Here is a 20,000-nt window from a genome sequence, read left to right on the forward strand (position 1 = left end):
ACGCCAGCTCAGGGGCCATTAAAATATACTTTTCCTAGTCCCAAGATTCTCTTCTTCTTACCGTCTATTGTAATTTTATTTGTGGGAGTATAAGATTATTCCATCTTTTAAGATTCTTTCCCCTTTTACCCCCTACATCGACAGTACTGAAGTCACTGCCAGCATGCACACCAGGCATTCCCTAAATATTCACTGAGTGGTAGGAAGAGGGAAGAACCTCCTTCGAGCCCCTAAAATTACCTTTTTTAAGTTACTTTGTTCTTAGTAATTACATAAAATGTGCCATTTAAGTTCTTGGAAAAATTTTAAAACACAGTTACATGAATCTCTCTCTAGTCTCAAAATGTTCCTCATCCCAGGGTTTAAGGCTATGTCAATAGTAGGTCTATAACTGGTTTTTCCTATCAATGTCTATTTCTGTCATCCGTTAAAAATGTTTCTATGCAAATCACTGAATTCACAATACTGAAAAGAATGCTAATCTACTTAGAATAAAAACTAGGATTATCCTCACTTTTATTTACTATAAAACATCTGCTCTCTCAAAGCACTTACCTGAATTATGAAATAAATATAGGGCTCCCTAACCCCTGAAATAGGCATACCACAATAACTCTAAACAAGAAAAAGTTAGAAATGGGGAGTTTGGAGTCAGGAATGAAGAAGAGAGAAAATCTTTGAGAAAAGTACATGTTTATGTAAAAGAAACGGAGAGATAAGAGAAGCAAATGGAAGAGTTACCCTGAGATAACATTTTGTATTTGGGACATGTGACAGTATAACATGGATGGAAAATGATCAGAATGAAGGTTATGATTTAGAAAGTCAGCCAGGGGATGTGTTAGGGACACTTTTAGGGGGTTAGCTGCAGAAATCCTATGTCAGAAGAGGAAGCTTAGCTCTGAAAAACCCACATGAGATATACAGCATAAAGATTTCTAAGTAGAGTCAATATAAGTCAGAACGTGTCTTTAGCACAACACTGAAGAAGATCCCAGCACTACCTGAACTAACAAGGAAACTATCATTGGGCTCCCATTTTAGTAAGAGAACTCTGACAAAAGATCTCATAAGGATTATACGTTGGAGGCTGGACCAATGTTTTGGGAGAATAGAAAGCTTTCAGGGCTGGGGTGACTTTTAGATTAATGCCAGATACTAAAATTTCCTGGGAGACAGAGTCTCATTAGATCATTCTTACACTTTGCATTTAGTCTGAAAGATTCCTACCAAAGAAGAATGAGAAAGAAAGAGTGGGATGATAAAAAAAAGTAAATAAAAGTAAGTGGAAATAACCAGAGGCCAAAACAAGGTATGGAAACAGCACTATGCATGTTGGAAAATTAATCCTTTCCAAATAACAATTTTTATATTAACTTTGTTTCATATCTTCTCAATAATGCATGCCACACCTATAAAAATACTAGTAATTTAAACAGCAAAATTAGATTATATAAATGTCACACAAATCAAAAAGCCCTTTAAAAAGAACTGCTATCCATTTTCAATGTTATTGTCAAGACAGACAATATTAAGTTTCCTTCTCCCCATTATGACTAGAACATAGAACCTCTGGGATACAATTAATAGTTTGCCAGTGAAAAACAATCATCCCAGGAGTTGTTTTTGTCTTGTAGGCTTTAGGTGCTCTTTGGGCTTTCCTATTCCTGTAGGTAAACATCCAGCAATTTGAATTCAAGCTTCAATACAAACTGACCTTCAACCAATCAGCCATAACAATAACAGAAGGATCTGTGATTGTACTGAGTAACTCCTTTGTGGCTCTTTTCTTTTCTTCTCGGTAATTTTTCTTTTGCACCTATTTTACACAAATAATAGAAAAATTAAAAATTCACTAGAAATGGGCAATTTCTGTCCAAATTTTTTAGGTCTATAGAATGTAGAGCATACAATTCTAAACCTCTTTTAGAATTCTAGCTTCTTAGGATAAAAGAACTTTTAAAGAGCTGGTAGGAATTTTTAATGTTTAGAATCTTGTTTTTCTGATCACTAGCTCTGTATGTTTTTGAAGAATTTTACTTTTAGTTACACAATACTACATGAATCCAGTCTCATGGTAAGAATTTCAAACAACACAAATAAAACTAAAGCTGTCTTTATTATACCCTATCCTATTCCAATCCTCAGAACTGACCACTGTTAACACTTCCAGAAAACACTATCCTTTCAGGCTTTTTCTATGTATACCACCTAAAAAATATACAGCTTTTGTGGTTCTGCCTTTTTAAACACATTTTTTAAAAAGGTTCTTCTATTCAATATTTTTTGGAGCATTTCCATGCCTATCTCAGTAAGAGCTAATATTTACTGGGCATATTCTGTGCACCAATTACTGTGCTAATAAGCACTTTACATGTACTACCTCATTTAATCTTTGAAATAACCTTGGAAGTAGGCCAATTATTATCTTTATTTTACAGATGAGAAAATTGAGGCACAGAGAGTAACTTGCCCAGGATCACACAGCTAGTAAGTCATGCAGGCACAACTCAGAGGCAGACTGTCTCTAAAAGACATGGTCTTAACCACCATGCTATACTGCTTCTATAATTTTTCTTAGTAAGTTCTCTCACTGATGGAAATCCACTCTGTTACCAGTTTTTCATTTTACAAACAATGCTATGATTATTTGCAACTGGCAATTTTGTTCTTTCTTTGTATTATGATGTAAGAAATAATTAAGAAACCACAAAGTGGTATTTATTCAATCAAAATATTAAAGTTTTACTTTCAAAAGTCACCTGTGAGATAGTCTAGGAAGGCAGGAGTGGATTAACATAGTCTCATTATTGCTCTGTTGTTATTACACAGACGAGAGAAGAGTAGTGGAAAACTCCCAGTGATGAACTTCTCTTAGCTATAAAACCTTCCTAGTTGCACTTAATAGTAAAGAAGTTTTAATAATTATACAACCAAAATACTTCAGACTTTGGTCTTTATTAATATTCATATCTGAATTAACAGATTTAATATGGGATTGCAAATACAAATGCATATAGGATCAGATATAAGAAAAAAAAGGGGGGTAAAATAGACCATGCAGGGACTTAGAGTGGACTGGAAAGCATGTTATTTCTTAAGGTCAAGGATCTGTGGTCATTCTGGAAGACAGTCCAAAGGGAGTATTTCTTAGACAGGGGCTGGAAATCTGAACTTGTAACTGTTACTGCAAATTTTTAAACCATTGTGTGGGTCAAACAAAATATCTATCTGTGGGCCAAATTCAGCCCATGACTTTTAGTAAACTTGAATGTCAAAAAGCATCACAGCTTCCCATCATGTGTTCTACAACACAGTGATATGCCTAACTCAGGTACAATTGTGCAGATACGCCAGTCCTCAGCCTCTGGACGGCAAGGTGAGGCCTGAAGAGGCACTGGATGGTCATCAAGTAGCCTTTTCAGTTGACTCCAGTGTGCCACACAAATAGTAACAGTTTTTATGTGTGCCTGTCTGACATTATTTTTCTTTCTTTAGGAGATACATCTCTTTCTGTTATCCTACTTTCAAAAGCACATGCAAAGCATAATGTTATTTATGAAATAGCTGTGGAAACTAACCTTGAGAGATTCTTTTTTTGTGAGCTTGCTTGAAGCTGAACTATCCTTCTCCGAGCCATTATAAAGTTTAGATTCAGACTGAAATCACAGGGAAATGAACAAAAAAGAAATAATAATTAAAACCTTCACTTATTCTATACATACAGCATATAAAAATTGTTAAAGCTATGTTTGTGACATTCTTCCCATTTATCACTGTGATACAGCCTATACAAATTATATACATTATACACAAATTATATACAGCATATACAGCCAAATACAAATTTTCAAATGTCAATTTTCCCTATAAAGCATTTGTGTTTAAAAACTAATCCATGTTAAACCCACAAAAGTACTAAAATAAACGCTAATCAGGGGCGCCTGGCTGGCTCAGTCAGAAAAGGATGCAACTCTTGATCTTGGGGTCTTGAGTCTGAGCCCCACATTGGGTGTGGAGATTACTAAAAAAACAGACTTAAAAAAAAACCTAGTCAATAAATTAAACCACATTATAAGATTAAGTAAGATCATTTGTAAATTTTTGCATTCTATTTTCTAGACAATTTCTAGGAAACATACGCAATTATTTATTCTTAAAACAAAAGTATCCAAAGGAATGTTAATTTTTTAACACTTAAAATATTCCAAATCAAAAAACCAAACCACGTGTATTCTAGCAAGTTACCGCATGTACTGCCCTATTGCTACTTCTCCAATGGAAAGAAATATATAGATCTTCAGAAATTAGTATTAAAACACTATCTCATTTGTAGTGTTTAAAAACCAATATTCCTAACATCTATTTCTTCCTACCTATCCAGTGCCCCTTGAGTATTATGGTCTTAAACTTGTTTCCAGACTTTGTTTATATTTGTTTTCATTTGATCTTCACAAGAACCTTGAAAAATAGATTTAACAAGTGGTTTTATCTCCATTTTACAAATCATGATCTTCTAAACTAACAATAAATAATAAATATACAGGGATATCTAGGTCTCTTAATCCAACACTCTTTTAAAGAAACTACATTCTTTAACCAGAATAAAAGAGCATAAACATGAAAACTGCTTCTGTAAATCTTGGAACAATACAATTAAACATGTTTAGTGCTTTGTGTTCTATGATTTTCATTTTTTCTATTGTTTTATCTATTGTTAGACACAGGTACTTAAAGTTCTAAGCGTGACTCCTAGTGCCAAGAAAGTATGGGGGGCTTGATCCAAATGGTGGTTTTCAAATGCTGAATTGCCAATGTGCATATCACTAGGTGTGCTCACGGATAAAAAAAAAACAAAAAAACAAAAAAACAAAAAACTTTGGGTATAAACTCCCTCACTCAACTTTAAAAACCATGAAGGCAGGGACCATATTTTTTCACCAATGATACCCAGGTAACACCTGGGGAAAAAAAAAAGGGCTCACCAAATACCTGATGAATTAATAAAATGAAAATTAAACTAACATTTGCAACTCACTTCTTTTACCTCTCCTGAAAATGCCTCTGCTACTAGGTATAAAATATGGGTTATTACAGTGGTGATAATAATAACTGGCTGAACTAGACAGAAGAGAACTACAAACTACTGGAGGTGGGAGTTAACCCAATTAAATTTTTGTTGAAGTCACTCCTTTCAGGACTAGACTTGAAACACCATACAATTTACTCTGAGAATGGCACAGATTATGATATCAAAACAATTTTACAAAATTCCTCAAGCCAAACAGGTCTCTGTCTTCTTCTTGCCGCTGAGAACCCAAGGATGGCAAAGGTACTGTCAGAAGAACAGGATGATTTCTATTTCCCCCAGCTTAATAGGAAAATGTGTATTATAATGTACTTCTTAGATGCTGGTAAATGAAGAATAAATGCTAATGAAAATTAATGGCTACTTATTCTTTACCAAAAACTATTCTAAATACTTCATCCTCACAGCAACCCTATGAGATAGTAGTTAGTATCTCCCCTTTGCTAATAAGGAAACCAAGACTAACCAACTAAAAATAACTTCCCAAAGTCATAGAGGCAGTAAGTAGATGAGCTGGGATTTGTTCCCTGGTCTACCTAATTCCCAGTCTCAGGTTCTTGGCCACCTTTTTAATGATTTCTCACCTTTTAAAATTATTCACACAGACTCTCAGCCAGACTCAAATTTAAGATTTATCTTCACAAACAACAGGAATTAATGATTCCTTTGATGATTAAATGAGGTAGTGTATATGATGTGTATAGCATAGTTGTATGTACTGTGTTTCAGGTTTGTGACTATCTCCTAGATTGCAAATGCTGTCAAAAATTTGACCTTTAAATGAACATTATATGAGAATACTTTCTACTTGCTTTGAAAACTAAAAAATACTACATATATAAGGGATAATGGTGATGATGATGGTGATGATGATGATAATAAGTTACTATATCAGATATTCTGATTTGGAAAGTCCTTTTAAATGTCCAAGTAAGTATATTTTTTATAGCAAGTGATAGATGATTCAGAGTATCTATAGATGGGCAGATGTATGGCTGAGGGGAAAATCAAGTCAATAAATAGATCTTGGCTCAAAAACCCACTATCCTTGTAACAGGATTCCTTTTATCCCACTAGACACAGTACCCTTGCTGGTAACTCCTTCTGTTGAGATGGACAACATTTCTTTTAGGGGCGCCTGGGTGGCTATGTCAGTTAAGCACCTGACTTCAGGTCAGATTATGATCTCAGGGTTCTTTAGTTGAAGTCCCACCTCTGGCTTCATGCTGACAATGCAGAGCCTGGTTGGGATTCTTTCTTTTTTCCTTCCTCTCTCTCTGCCCCTCCCCACTCCCCCTCTCTCAAAATAAATAAACTAAAAACAAATTTTTAAAGTAAAAATTCTTTTAAAAATGCTAACATGGTGGCACCTGGGTGGCTCAGTTGGTTAAGCATCCAACTTTGGCTCAGGTCATGACCTCACGGTTCATGAGTTCAAGCCCCACATCGGGCTCTGTGCTGACAGCTCAGAGTCTTGAGCCTGTTTCAGATTCTGTGTCTCCCTCTCTCTCTGCCCCTCCCTCACTCGCATTCGGTCTCTCTCTCAAAAGTAAATAAACATTAAAATAAAAATGCTAACAGGAAGATGGGATGACTTCATTAACTGACTTTTCCAATTCACACTCATTTACAGAATGCATGAGAAATAGAAACCATATTTTTTTAAATGGGGGGGGTGTAAAAAAATGCGGGGGTAAAAAAGGGTGTATTCCAAAAAAAGGATATATTCCATTTTGCTCACTGGTCTTAATCATGTATTTTAAGAAATAACTTAATCCCAAATCTTATGATCAAAATGGCAGTATTATTACTTTTTGTATCAAGTTCAGAAAAGTATACAGTTAAAATTATGATGAGCTCAGTTACATATACTGATTTTTTAAAATTTTTTTAATGTTTATTTATTTTTGAAAGAGAAAGAGAGAGACAAAGTGCAAGTGGGGGAGGAGCAGAGAGGGAGACCCAGAATCCAAAGCAGTCTCCAGGCTCTGAGCTGTTAGCATAACTCATAAATTTAAAAAAAAATTTTTTTAATGTTTATTTTTGAGAGAGAGAGACAAAGTCAGTTATGCACACTGATTAAAGAAGGAATAACAAAACTTTAAGACTAAAATGTTCAGAATTCCATGTGAATGTAGTTTAATGACAAATGTATAAATTTTAAGATTGTTGTGAAAAACAAGAGAATAGGTTATGTGTTAAAATATTTAAGGACAAACTAGCAATTATGCATCTCTTCAGCTAACAGAATTAACAAGCATTAAACCTAAAGATGGAATCAATAGGTTCCAGCTTGGAAAATAACAGGATGAGTATAATCTTACTTACACTAGTTATCACATTAAGAATCCCCAGTCATTCACTGTAATTCTTTTTTTGTTTTTTTTTCTTTTCAAGTAAGCTCTATGTCCAAAGTGAGTCTTGAACTCACAACCACAAGCAAGAGTTGCACACTCTACCTACTGAGCCAGCCAGGTGCCCCTCACTGTAATTCTTATTCAAAGAAAGAAAATGAATCCTCAAATACCTACTATTAGTCAGGTACTCTGCCAGGCACTTGCGGTATCACAGTCTGGGGTGTGGATCTTATTTGCCTTGCACAGGCAAGAAAACTAAAGCCACTTTGACTCTTGAGAGTTACTTAATTTCTCTAAGTTTCAGTCTGTTCACTTATAAAATGGGGCCGATAATACCCGTATCCTCAAGTATCGTTATGAGAGTTAAGAGGACACACAGTAAGCTTTTAATACAAAATAGCTATTAATATCACTGTAATTAGTATCTATATAGGTAACGAATGTAAGATTCAAGCTCACACTTTTTATTCTAAAACAGTTCTGTCCAACAGAACTTTCTGAATGACAGAAATGCCATATGTGGCTACTGAGCACTTGAGATGTGGCTAGTGTAACTGAGGAACTAAATTTCTAATTTCAGTCAATTTTAGTTAATTCAAATTTAAAGAGTCATATATGATCAGTGCTGTTGTTCTCAAAGTGCATTTCTAAAGCCTGTGCTTTTTTCATTAACGCACCCTGCTCCAGTAAAGTATGTAAACTTTCTTTTCAGGCTCCCTGCTCTCTCTGCCGCCCACCTCCTAATTTAGAGACTTCATATGGGTGACTGTGATATGTAAGTATTTAAGTATTTAGGCTTCTGAATAGGAATACTGCTCTACTAAATATTCACCAATTCTGGCATTAACTGCCTGAAAATAGGTCTTTACAGTTCTATAAATTTCACTGTATTTCTAGCACTGAAGACCCAAGATAAATTATTTCCTCTTTAATTTTCGTTAATAAAACATCTCATATAAAATGAACAAGGAATTTCTCATTCATATGTTTTATATATATATGAATTACTATTAAACTTTCATCCCGAGTACTTTTACACATATGATATTTATGTAATGAATACTTGAAAAGTGTGGATAAAATTTATGTAAAATTATATATACATATCATGGACTCCTCCCAATCATTCCCATGAATGGAAACAAAAATGTAGGGTTTTTTTCATCTTCTGTTTATCACACATATGCCCACTTCAATTTTGCTAAGAAAGAGGTGCTTAATCATGGAACAGTTTCTCTCCCACAGAGGTATGCCACAACTGCTACATAAGAACAGCTGCAGACCAGTAGCTGTGGAAGAAAAATAAGGGGTTTTAAAACCAAAATCCAGTGCTGAGAATAGCAGAGAATTTACTAGTTTAAGAAATAGGTTTTCTTACAGTCACTGAAGTTTGATTCCACAAACAAAAGCTGCTTCTGCTATTAAACCTGACCAGAAATAATAGTCAGAAGTCAAATTCCTTAACAAATTATAGCAAATCTAGTGAATTAAGAAAGGAAAACCAATGTGTTACACAATGTTTCTCAAATTTGAATATCTACCCTTTAAAGAACAAATTCTCAACAGTAAGAATATGCATAAGTATCCCAGTTTGAGAATCACTAATTTAGGAAACTTTATCTGATTCTATCTAAGAAGAGATCTTTCAACTGCAGGCTACTGCAGGAGATCTTCAGCCTTTGGTAAAATGTATGTATTTTGATAGTCATTCAGATAAACTCAAAACACTTAAGAATTAAAACAAAACAAAACCACACACAAATCCTCAGAATTTATCTGAATGGAACCCTCAGACTTCAGTCTGTTACTATAATAGACATACCAGAAACAACAGAACTCTGGAGAGAACACACTGGTTACCAACAGACTGTATTCCCAAGTAATCAACAGCAGCCACATCAACCCCAGTGGATCATGGTTTAGATAAACCAACATAAAAACATGTCATAAAATTGGATAGGATTTTAGTGTTAGTTCCTCATCTTAAATATTAGAAAAATGCCATAATAATGTATTTGGGGACAGCATATGCTTACCTTGCTCTTTGACATAGAAAGTGAAGATTCATCTTTATTTTGAGAAATGTCTTCCTTTCCTCTGTCAAAACCTTTAAAACACATTGTCATCATTTCAATATTACTATATAGCATGTAGGCATTAGAAAGTAGAGGCATATAAGTCATCCAATTTCAAATATACATTATATTTTATGAACACTGGTATAAAAAGCCTAGACCAAACATAGCGTTAAACTATTATAGTTTAAAAGATTTCTAAGGGATCATACGTAGCTTAATAACTCTTTAAAATAAATTAAGGCTTACAAAGGCAATGAAGTCTTTTCCTGAATCCATCAACATAAAGCTCAAGACCTCTTTTCTGTGATCTCAGAACACTTTGTATAAATTCAGGCCTCATGGAGCTTTTATTCTAGTGAGCTGTTTTCTAATGAAGAATCCTAACTGACAGAAACAACTCAACATACTTTTCACACCTCTTGCCAAATTGGAAACAACTCCAGAACTGGTTTTGAGAGACTAGGGAAATAAATCTAGGTTGAGGGACAGACTTAAAAACATCTAACAATGTGCTTACTGTGAGAATTACATGAGGATCCATTAGAAAACACTTAGCATTAAAAAAAAAAAAAGAAAAAGAAAACACTTAGCATAGCATTTTCCACATAGTACACATTCAGTTAATATTGACTCTTAAGATGATCGTTGGCACTAATGCTGCACAAATTGTAAAAAGATAAATCTAAAATACACCAATGCACTGGGATGAACATGCACAGATCCCTGCACTCATGTAACACATTAATGTAACACTGTGCCAAGGCAATTAACAAATTAATGTTATTATAATACAATGAGAGAAATGTTAATACTGAAATTTTTGTGTCAAGTAAAAGGAGTACTCATTTTAATAATGTTCTTTCTACTTTTGAGGGAAAGTATTATTAACTCTTCCCTATAATTATTTGTTCTAAGTCTAATAAAAGCCTGTATTAAATAAATATATATATATATAATTGTTCATAAAGCAGCACTTAAAAAATCATCAGTAGCACCACTGCCTGAAGCATTTAGAAATCCGTTCTAACATACCAGTGATACCATTTATTCTGCATTTGGTTTATATTAGCTAAAAATAAATCCATTCCAATTTCCTAATCCAGAGATTTGGTTGAATTATTTTCTGTAATATGAAGAAGGAATCTCCCCCTGTCCTCCCAACTATGGTAAGGAGAAGGATCACTCAAACCCAATACGAGGGGGAAAAGAACTTTCATAAATGCAACATGAAATTTTAAATAACCAAAATTTTAGACTTGAGTATAAAGCAAACTGAAGTTATATATTTACTCAGAATAATAACATTTTGTTAATATGTAATCCTTAATACTAACAAACTCACATAAGTTACTTCAAAGATTTTCTACATATATGTACAAAAGAAAAAAATTTTCTAAAAGTATATAAATATTAAAAAAATGACGCCATTTATTCTCACAAGAACAGACTTTCACTTCAATTTCTCTACTGACTTGGGTTTCAGCTGAATCTAGCCCAATCCATTTATTAGATTAACATCCATTTTGAAGTAGAAACCATTCTACTTTCACACATTATTTTAAAAGCGTAATAGTAAATTAAAACAAAAGTAAAGGTTATAAATCTGAATAGACTTTGACATGCAAATAAGTCTCAAAGAAAGTTTCTAATGTTAAAAAAGGACAATCATAAACCTTTGTTGTATATTACCTGCCAAACCCAGTAAATGAATATACCACTTTAAAAGATTCTTTATACCTCAAACTTGCCAATCATTATTTTAAAAGCTGGCCCTGATGACTCCCAAGTTACTTAAAATTATAGAGGGATAAAGCAAGATGCCAAGTCTGGTCAAATACTTGAGAGTTTCAACTAAGGATAAATACAAGTAGATAATCAGCATAATGTGCAAGGAACATACAAAAATGTTCAAAAGCCTTAAAAAGGAAATATTGCCAGATTGTACACTAAGTTTTCAAGGGTAATTCCAAAATAAGCAAAGCACAAAGTGTCACTCTAGACACTTTAGTCTGTATAAAGCTGGTTTCCTAAAGACGTGTAAAATAAAAACATATTTATTAGAAGCAAAAAGGGGTCTGCTAAAATACTTCTTAGGTTTTTATTTTCCACCATGTGTGGTGATTCAAAATACTTTAAAATTACTCCTTTATTTTTAATACTTATTTATTTTTGAGAGACAGAGTGCGAGCGGGGAGGAACAGAGAGAGAGGGAGACAGAATCTGAAACAGGCTCCAGGCTCCGAGCTATCAGCACAGAGCCCAACGCGGGGCTCGAACTCACAAACTATGAGACCATGACCTGAGCCAAAGTCGGCCGCTCAACCAACTGAGCCACCCAGGCGCCCCACTCCTTTAATTTTTTAGAATGATATTTATAGACAAAATCCTAAAGCCTCCACTCCTTTAATTTTTTAGAATGATATTTATAGACAAAATCCTAAAGCCTATGACACATTATTATTGACCATAATTATTAATAATGCAGAACAGGGGCGCCTAGGTTGCTCAGTTGGTTAACTGTCTCACTCTTGATTTTGGCTCAGGTCATAATCTCCTGGTTTGTGAGATCCAGCCCAGTGTCTGGCTCTTCACTGACAGCACGGAGCCTGCTTGGGATTATTTCTCTCCCTCTGCCCCTCCCCTGTTCCTGTGCACCCACTCCTCAAAATCAATAAATAAACTTAAAAAAAAAAAAAAAGCAGAACAGTTTCAGATCATGACTTTTTACCAAGTTTGTGTATCAGTGACTTTAGCAGTAAATGATCTTCCCGCTATTCTCCCTACTGCCTCAATGATAACAGAGACCTATAGCCCCATCAAAATGCTAAAACTAAAAAGGCTAACACTTTCCAAGTACAGATGAGAATGTGGAGCCTCTGGAAGTCTACTTGCCATTGATGAGAGTATAAAGGGGCATAACTATTTTGGAAAACTATTTGAAAGTATGTACTTAATCTGAATATATGGGTATTCTACACAAACCAATTCTAATCCTAGATATACCTGAAAGAAATGGTTGTATATATATCAAAAGAAAGTACAAAAATATTCAAAGCAGCTTTATTCATAATAGCCAATATCTGAAACCAACTCAAATGGTTATTAATAGAATATATTGCAGTATATTTACACGATGGAATTCTGCACAGCAATGAAAAAGAGCCAATTATTATTACATAAAACAGACATAAATATTGAGTGAAAGAAGCCATGTCTTCCCATTAAAAAAAAAAAAGCACACATTGTATGATTCCATTTATATAAAGTTCAGGAAATGGCAAATCTAATCTATAGTGTTAGAGGTTGTTACAGTGGTTTATCTTTGTTGTAGGAGGAACTGATTTGAGGGGCATGAGGGAGTCTTCTGCGGATTTGGGAACTGGTTACATGTGTCTATGTGTAACTTAAAATTCAAAAAGCTGTGCGTTTAACTACATGTAAGTTATGCCTCAATTAAAAAATAAATAGGGGCACCTGGATGGCCCAGTCAGTTGAGTGTCCAACTCTTGTTTTCAGCTCTGGTCATCTCACAGTATGTGAGATCGAGCCCTATGTTGGGTTCTGTCGGGCTCTGCACTGACAGTGTGGAAGGAGCCTGCTTGGGATTCTTGCTCTCCTCTTTCTCTGCTGCTCCCCCACCAGCATTCTCTCTCTCTCTCTCTCTCTCTCTCTCTCTCTCTCTCTCTCTCAAAATAAATATTTTTTTTAATGGGGAAAAATAAAAATGAAAATAAAAACTCACCCAGCCTTCTCTATTCTATTAGTTTATTAGACTTCCACTTTGACATCCTTCCTCACTTAGTCTATATCCCTTTAACCAATTTTTTACCTGCCTAATTCTGATTCATTCATCAATAATGATAAGTAACACAGTATTAATGAAAACAATAAAGCAACCAATATCCATTTGTAAGAACATTTGTGATTATGACACTTATGCTAGTGCTTTAGTTTCTAATCTTTAAAACACCACAAAAAATTCCAAATGTTGGGGTGCCTGGGTGGCTCCATCAGTGAAGTGTCCAACTTCAGCTCAGGTCATGATCTCACAGCTCGTGAGTTCAAGCCTCACGCTGGGGTCTGTGCTTTGGATTCTTTGTCTCCCTCTCTCTGCCCCTCTCCTGCTCATGCTCTCTCTTTCTCTCAAAGATAAACATTATAAAAAAATTATTAAAAAATCCCAAATATTAACTATTTTATAGAATTGAGGAAATCAAGGCTCCCAGAAATTAAGTAATTTGATTAATGTCACTAAGTCAAAGTGTCAGAGTGGACAGAAACTTGGGTCTAACTTTAAAATTCATGCTGTTTTTATGGGGCACCTAGGTGATTCAGTCAGTTAAGTTTCAGACTCTTGATTTCCACTCAAGTCATGATCTCACAGTCATGAGATAGAACTCTACATCAGGCTCTGCACTGGGTGTGGAAACTGCTGAAAGTCTCTTTCTCCCTCTTCCTCTGCTCCTCCCCTGCACGCACATGCCTCTCCCTCTCTCTCAAATTAAAAAAATAAAATTTAAAAAAATAGTAAAATAAAATTCATGCTGTTTTTAGAATGCCAGGGTACCTCTGAAGACCTAAGGCCACCTCTTCTGATAGGCCTTGCTTTGTGTAGGCATAGTTAGCAGTCCTCTTCTCTGAGACATAGAGCATTTCATACATTTGTACTACCATATTTATCACAATCTGCTTCAATTATTTTTCATGTTCATATTCCATACTTGACTGTGAATTCCTGAAAGGAAAGGTCTAATCCTTATTTACCCTTTCAAACACAGAAATTTGATAAACTGATCCAAAAAATAACAACAGTGTACTCTGTTACTTGCAATTATTTTATTAAATATGTGAAAGACAGCTTCAGAAAAATGCATAAAACATAAATGTGTAATTTAATGTATATAGTGAATATCTGCATAACTACCACCCAAATAAAAAAAACAGAATTGTCAAAATCCTGTAAGATCCTCCCCACCTCCCAGTGCCATTCTTGATCACAATCCACTCTTCTCAAAAGTAACTACCTTGACTTTTGCAAACATTCTTTACCAGCATGTCAAGCAGGTATTTCATTCATTTGCATTGATGATTAGAATCCTATTGCATGACTATATCACCATTTATCCATTGATTGTAGGTAAACATTTGGGTTGTTCCCAGTTTGTCTCTTTTATGAACAATGGTGCCACAAATATACTCTGAAATGTATCCTAGTCAACCTATGTGTGTGTGTGTGTGTGTGTGTACACACACACACACTGTATATATATATGTGTATGTATATATATACACACACAAATATATCCGTGAGTTTCCCTAAGTTTAAACCTAGAAGCAGAATTTTTGGGTTATAGTATATGTGTGTCTTCAATTTCAAGGATAACAAAATTGTTTATTTTTCTACTAATAGTGTGTAAGAGTTCTCCTTTCTCCTTATTCATGTCCACATCAATATTGACAAACTTACTATTTTTGCTAATCTGTTGGGTGTGTATTATCAATGTGTACATATATGTGTGTATATGTATGTGTGTGTATATATCCGTAAGGTTCTAGTTTGCAGGTCCCTGACTATTAACAATGTTGAGCATTTTCTCACATTAGTCATTTTAACTTTCTCTTTGTGAAGGACCTCTTTAGATCGTTTGTGCATTAAAAAACAAACAAACAAAACACAACTTATTGCCTATCTTTTTCTTATTGATTTATATAGCAATTCTGAGGTATTTCAGATACTGCCCTTTACCAACTGTGTTTTATAAATAACTTCCTATTCTATGGCTTGTCTTTTTATTCCATGTATTTTTTTTTTTTTTATAAACAGCTCTTAATTTTAATGTAGTCAAATTTAGTCATCTCATCCTTTAATGGTTAGTGCTTTCTGGTCTTAAAGTCTTCCCTAAATCTGTGGTCATAAAGATATTTCCAAGTAGTGTAGTAATACACAGAGTTTACTTCCTCCTACTAATCCAATGGAATATTCTTTTTTTTTTAAATTTTTCTAAATGCTTATTTATTTTTGAGAGATGGAGTGTGAGCAGGGTAGGGACAGAGAGAGAGGGAGACACAAAATCCGAAACAGGCTCCAGGCTCTGAACTGGCAGCACAGAGCCTGATGTGGGGCTCAAACCCACAAACCGTGAGATCATGACCTGGGCCGCTTAACTGACTGAGCCACCCAGGTGTCCCTGGAATATTATTCTTAAACAAATGAACACGCTGTCCTTAACTTCTACGTTGTTAACAAAATACAAGTGTTATCATCATTGATAAAGTATAATTTTTTACATACTTCCATAATAATTCCATATAATTCCAACATATTTGTTAAGGTACAAGTGACAAAAAAGTAATTTTTTTCCCCAAGGAAACTAAAATGAAAAGAAGGTTATGCTCAAAATAGTAAGACAAAATTATCTTTCAATGTCACTAGTGGAGAACCTCTCCTCTAATAATGTCAGATAGACATTATTATGCATCTAATTATAATTATAAATGCATCTAAATTTATTTTTCAGTACAATGAAATGTCCCAGAAGAAATATATGTTTTGTTTTATTTATTTGTTTATTTATTTTTATTTTAATTAGAGAGAGAGAGAGTGCATGTGCAAGTGGGAGAGAGGTGCAGAGGGAAGAGAGAGAAAGAGAGAGAGAGAGAGAGAAAGAGAGAATATCTTAAGCAGGCTCCATGCTCAGTGCAGAGTCTGACATGGGGCTTGATCCCATGATCCTGAGATCGTGACCTGAGCCAAAATTAAAAGTCTGACGCTCAACTGAGTGAGCCACCCAGAAGCTCCTATGTTCTACTCTTGAACTGGAAAAACAACAACATAAAAAGCCACTTCTTTGAAGTACCTAATTCCATTCTATTTCTTAGTTGATAAAATATATTGAAAATTGCTTTCTATCATGGCTAGTTGCAATACAACTGTTGGTTGTAAAAAGGGGATGTGGAAGCATCCCTATGAATATGATTTTCTCTATTTCAAGAATCAGAAAACAAAGATAACCATTTACTTTTTCTTTCAAATAAGTCGATCCAGGGTAAACTTTAGTATATTCTTTGACAAGATAAACAGACAATTCTGCCTTTAGTTACCTAATTAAGTAAATACCAAACTTTTAAAAAGTGAAGTTTTCTGTTGTTTAGTAGAGTCACATGATTATTCTTTAATATTAAGTAGACTCAGTGCATGAAGGTTAGCAAACATTTGCTAGCAACCTTGCTGGCTAAAAAATGAAATAGACAAATGCAGAAATAGAACTAAGTCACACTGTAAAAGCAAATAGAGTATTTAATAACATTAAAAAATTTCAGTACGTTGTATTTTAAAAGGCACTTCTGATAAATACAAATACTAAAAGGTATTTGTACATCATTTTGAGAACATAAGAAGCATGACAGTAACCATGCTATACTGAGAAGACTAAACACAGATTATGAATGCTATTTACAGCTTATGCTACTTAGTTCAGGCCTATGGTTTCCAATTCTTTTTTGAAACACTGTTGGACAAGAAAATGAAATCAGTGACTTTATAATAAATTAATTGTCCAGGTAACACCTTCCATAAGGTGTTTCAGTATTTCAAAATGATGCATATAACCACCTGTCAGCATGAATCTTCACAAAAAGCCAAGAAAAAATACTTGTGTGAAAGTAGAAAATATAATTCAAATTTAACAAAACGTGTCAGAAAAATATATAAGTGGTCAAAGCAAGCCACCAGTTTCAGTCAGTATTTCTTTGTCAGGAGTATTAAAAGAATATTTTTATTTTAAAAGAAAAATATAACCTCAAAAGAATAGATAAAATTATGAAAAGATTTATTTAAAATTTTGAAAGGAAAACAAAGATTTTTAAATATTTTAAAATCTATATCCAAATATTTGCTACAATAAATCTTTTTCATACAATAAAAGACCAATTTATATCTACATCTTATTAATCATTTAATGTCTAAATCTTAACTGTCAAATGGCTAATTGCAAGATTAAAAATATTACCTTAAAAATAACAATTTCTTAGCAAAACCTAATTATACACAAATACATCTAACAAGAAGGGAGGCATTTCAAAAATTATACTCAGGTAGAAAATTTCACTTTAGTCAGGACTTGAGCTAATTAAAGTTTAAACTAAACATCAATTGTAACATAGCTACTATTCTGCAGAAAACAGCCAAACAAGTATCAATATTAAATATTTGGGTTTCATTTGCAAAAGCCTCAGAGATATTTGTTTATTTATAGAATTTTACATTTATCTCAAGTCCAGAAAATGTTTAAATTTTATCGAAGGGTCATGATATTTATTTTTACAATTAAACAAAGATTCATGCGCTCAGCATGCCAGATTTGTACTTCACTGAATCACTAGTTCTCAAGTTTGAGATTAAGAGATTGTAAGAGAAAAAATGGAAAAGCCAAGCCATATAGCAGCAGTCACTAAAACTGAACCTTTCACTATATAATCTGTTTCATTTAAATGAAAGCAGTTTTTAGACTTTAAAATACTAGTTTAATGAAAAGTCGGCAAGAAATTAAGAAAAAAGTGCAAGATTAAACAAACAAACCTGGCAATGAAGGAGAAAGTTCATTGTATCCTCCAAATGAAGCATTCCGGACAAGCTTTCGGCCATCAATTCGTGGAGGAAATAAAACAGGCGAAAACACAGTACAAGAAGAAAATCTACGTTGTTGTGAGCTCTCTTCTTTCATGGCTTAGAAGGTCTATTTAACGTATACGTTCACCCAGAAGGCTAATTAGATCAGTACAGCAACAAGAGGCTTTTCTCTCAAATCCAAATGTAGCGAAACCCACCAGCACAAACAAAGGACACACACATTTAACAGCAAAGGAGAAGGACCAGAGACTGTCAGATCAGCAATAAACAGAAAAGGCATTAAGCCATGCTAGTGGGTTTTTTCTTTTTTTAATGAACTGATAAACAAGAAAGGCTATTCCCCTAATGTTTCTCCTTTTTATCAAACCAGCAATGCCCTGAACTGAATTGGTGTCTTAGTAAAACAAAGCAAGATCAATACTTAGAGATTCAGGATGAAGTAAAATGCAACCCTTTTCTCACATCTGTTATGTTTTTGTAGTATCCGCCACACTTCCCACCGCTTCCGATTCTTTCTAGTTTTTGCTTACTTTAGAAATGGATATAAACACAACACTGTTTATCTTTCCTGACACCTCTAGATCTATATCTAACCTACTGCTTGCCTCAGCCATGATTAAGAATTCATAAGGAAAGATACTCTTTCAAGTGCAATTTTGCTGGATTCTAACAGCTAAAGCAGAAAATAAATATTTAAGTTTTACCTCTAGCAAAGATACAGGAGTCATTGACAGCGTTACTGCAAACCAATCAACAGAAAAGATTGAAAAGACACCATAATAATGCTGAATGCTCCAATACATTTTCCTTGAAACAGATAATGAGCTGCTATAGTTCATCTTCACTGCATTTAAACTTTTCAAAATATATCATCTACCAATGAGGATTTTCCACTTAAAATTCTCCTATTTAAAGTAAAATGCAGCTTTATTATCACAATAATAAATGGAAATATCTTTCTTTACTAGGTTAATACTAAGTTACTAGTATTATCTCACATCATTAAATCTACAGGAAAGTACCAACAGCCAAAACAATACACTATGCTCTCTTTATAAGTAACCTTTAACATTTCAATGAATTCTTTCCTAGTTATATTAAAATCCATTTTCCTTATTCTACCTTAATTGAAATTAAAAAGCTCTAGTCAATTACTTCCTCTATATATCCTGAATTTTTTCTGGTCAGAGTTCCAACCTAGAAATACACTCTCTTAGTTGAAAAACTAACTCAGTTACAACTGACTTAGTGGTTCATTTTTACAGGTACTTTACCATAAGATCTCAGTTTCCTTCCTTTTATTATGCATATGGCTCCAGGCTAGTTCTCCACTCCTATACAACAGCATCCTGTATAGTCCAAGACTGTTTCCCTTTACTAGACAGGACATTTAACAACAAACAAATTCAATTTCCTTTATGTAACGTGATCTTTCTTGGGCAAAGGCATTTCAAAATCAATTAGTGGTAAAAATAAGTTAATGGTTGATAATTACAACTACAACAGGGATTTGAGGGTTTTTTTTTCTTTTCTCCATGTCATGAAATATAAATGACCATTAATTATAGACAAGAGAGAAATAATTATAATTAATTCATGCAGTGGTGCTTGCCTCTCAAGGCATTATAGTGTAATGGTTAAGCAGGATTTGAAATTAAATTGCCTGGGTTCAAATCCCAGCTGGATGCATTGAAGCAATTAAGTTAATTTATGTGGGTCTCTGTCCTCTCATTTATAAAATACTACTACCTATATTATCAGATTGTTATATTACCAGATTGTTATAAGGATCAAACTGGAGAATATATATAAAATCTAGCAAAGTTCCAGATTAAAATGGCAGAATA

The 20,000-nt window shown here is 34.0% G+C and overlaps 1 protein-coding gene and 1 non-coding gene across 11 annotated transcripts in view; both read right to left on the reverse strand.

Annotated features, from left to right (window-relative positions):
- OSBPL8 (oxysterol binding protein like 8) overlaps window positions 1–20,000 on the reverse strand; it is a 152,351-nt gene that overhangs the window by 40,195 nt on the left and 92,156 nt on the right. For 9 of the 10 annotated variants that reach the window (XM_045467086.1, XM_045467092.1, XM_045467088.1 and 6 more), the window contains 3 exons: window positions 9,483–9,553; window positions 3,582–3,659; window positions 1,718–1,819 (listed from right to left, as the gene is read on the reverse strand). In XM_045467086.1, the coding sequence (XP_045323042.1) occupies window positions 1,718–1,819; window positions 3,582–3,659; window positions 9,483–9,553 (251 nt within the window). Of the gene's footprint in view, window positions 1–1,717; window positions 1,820–3,581; window positions 3,660–9,482; window positions 9,554–18,102; window positions 18,323–20,000 lie in introns of those variants that run through there. The other variant, XM_045467090.1, reaches the window with a different exon arrangement.
- Window positions 8,613–8,743, reverse strand: LOC123592325. The gene has a single exon (XR_006709713.1). It is a non-coding gene; the product is annotated as a small nucleolar RNA SNORA41 (small nucleolar RNA).

The sequence above is a fragment of the Leopardus geoffroyi genome, chromosome B4 (genome assembly GCF_018350155.1).
Source record: "Leopardus geoffroyi isolate Oge1 chromosome B4, O.geoffroyi_Oge1_pat1.0, whole genome shotgun sequence".
NCBI lineage: Eukaryota > Metazoa > Chordata > Mammalia > Carnivora > Felidae > Leopardus > Leopardus geoffroyi.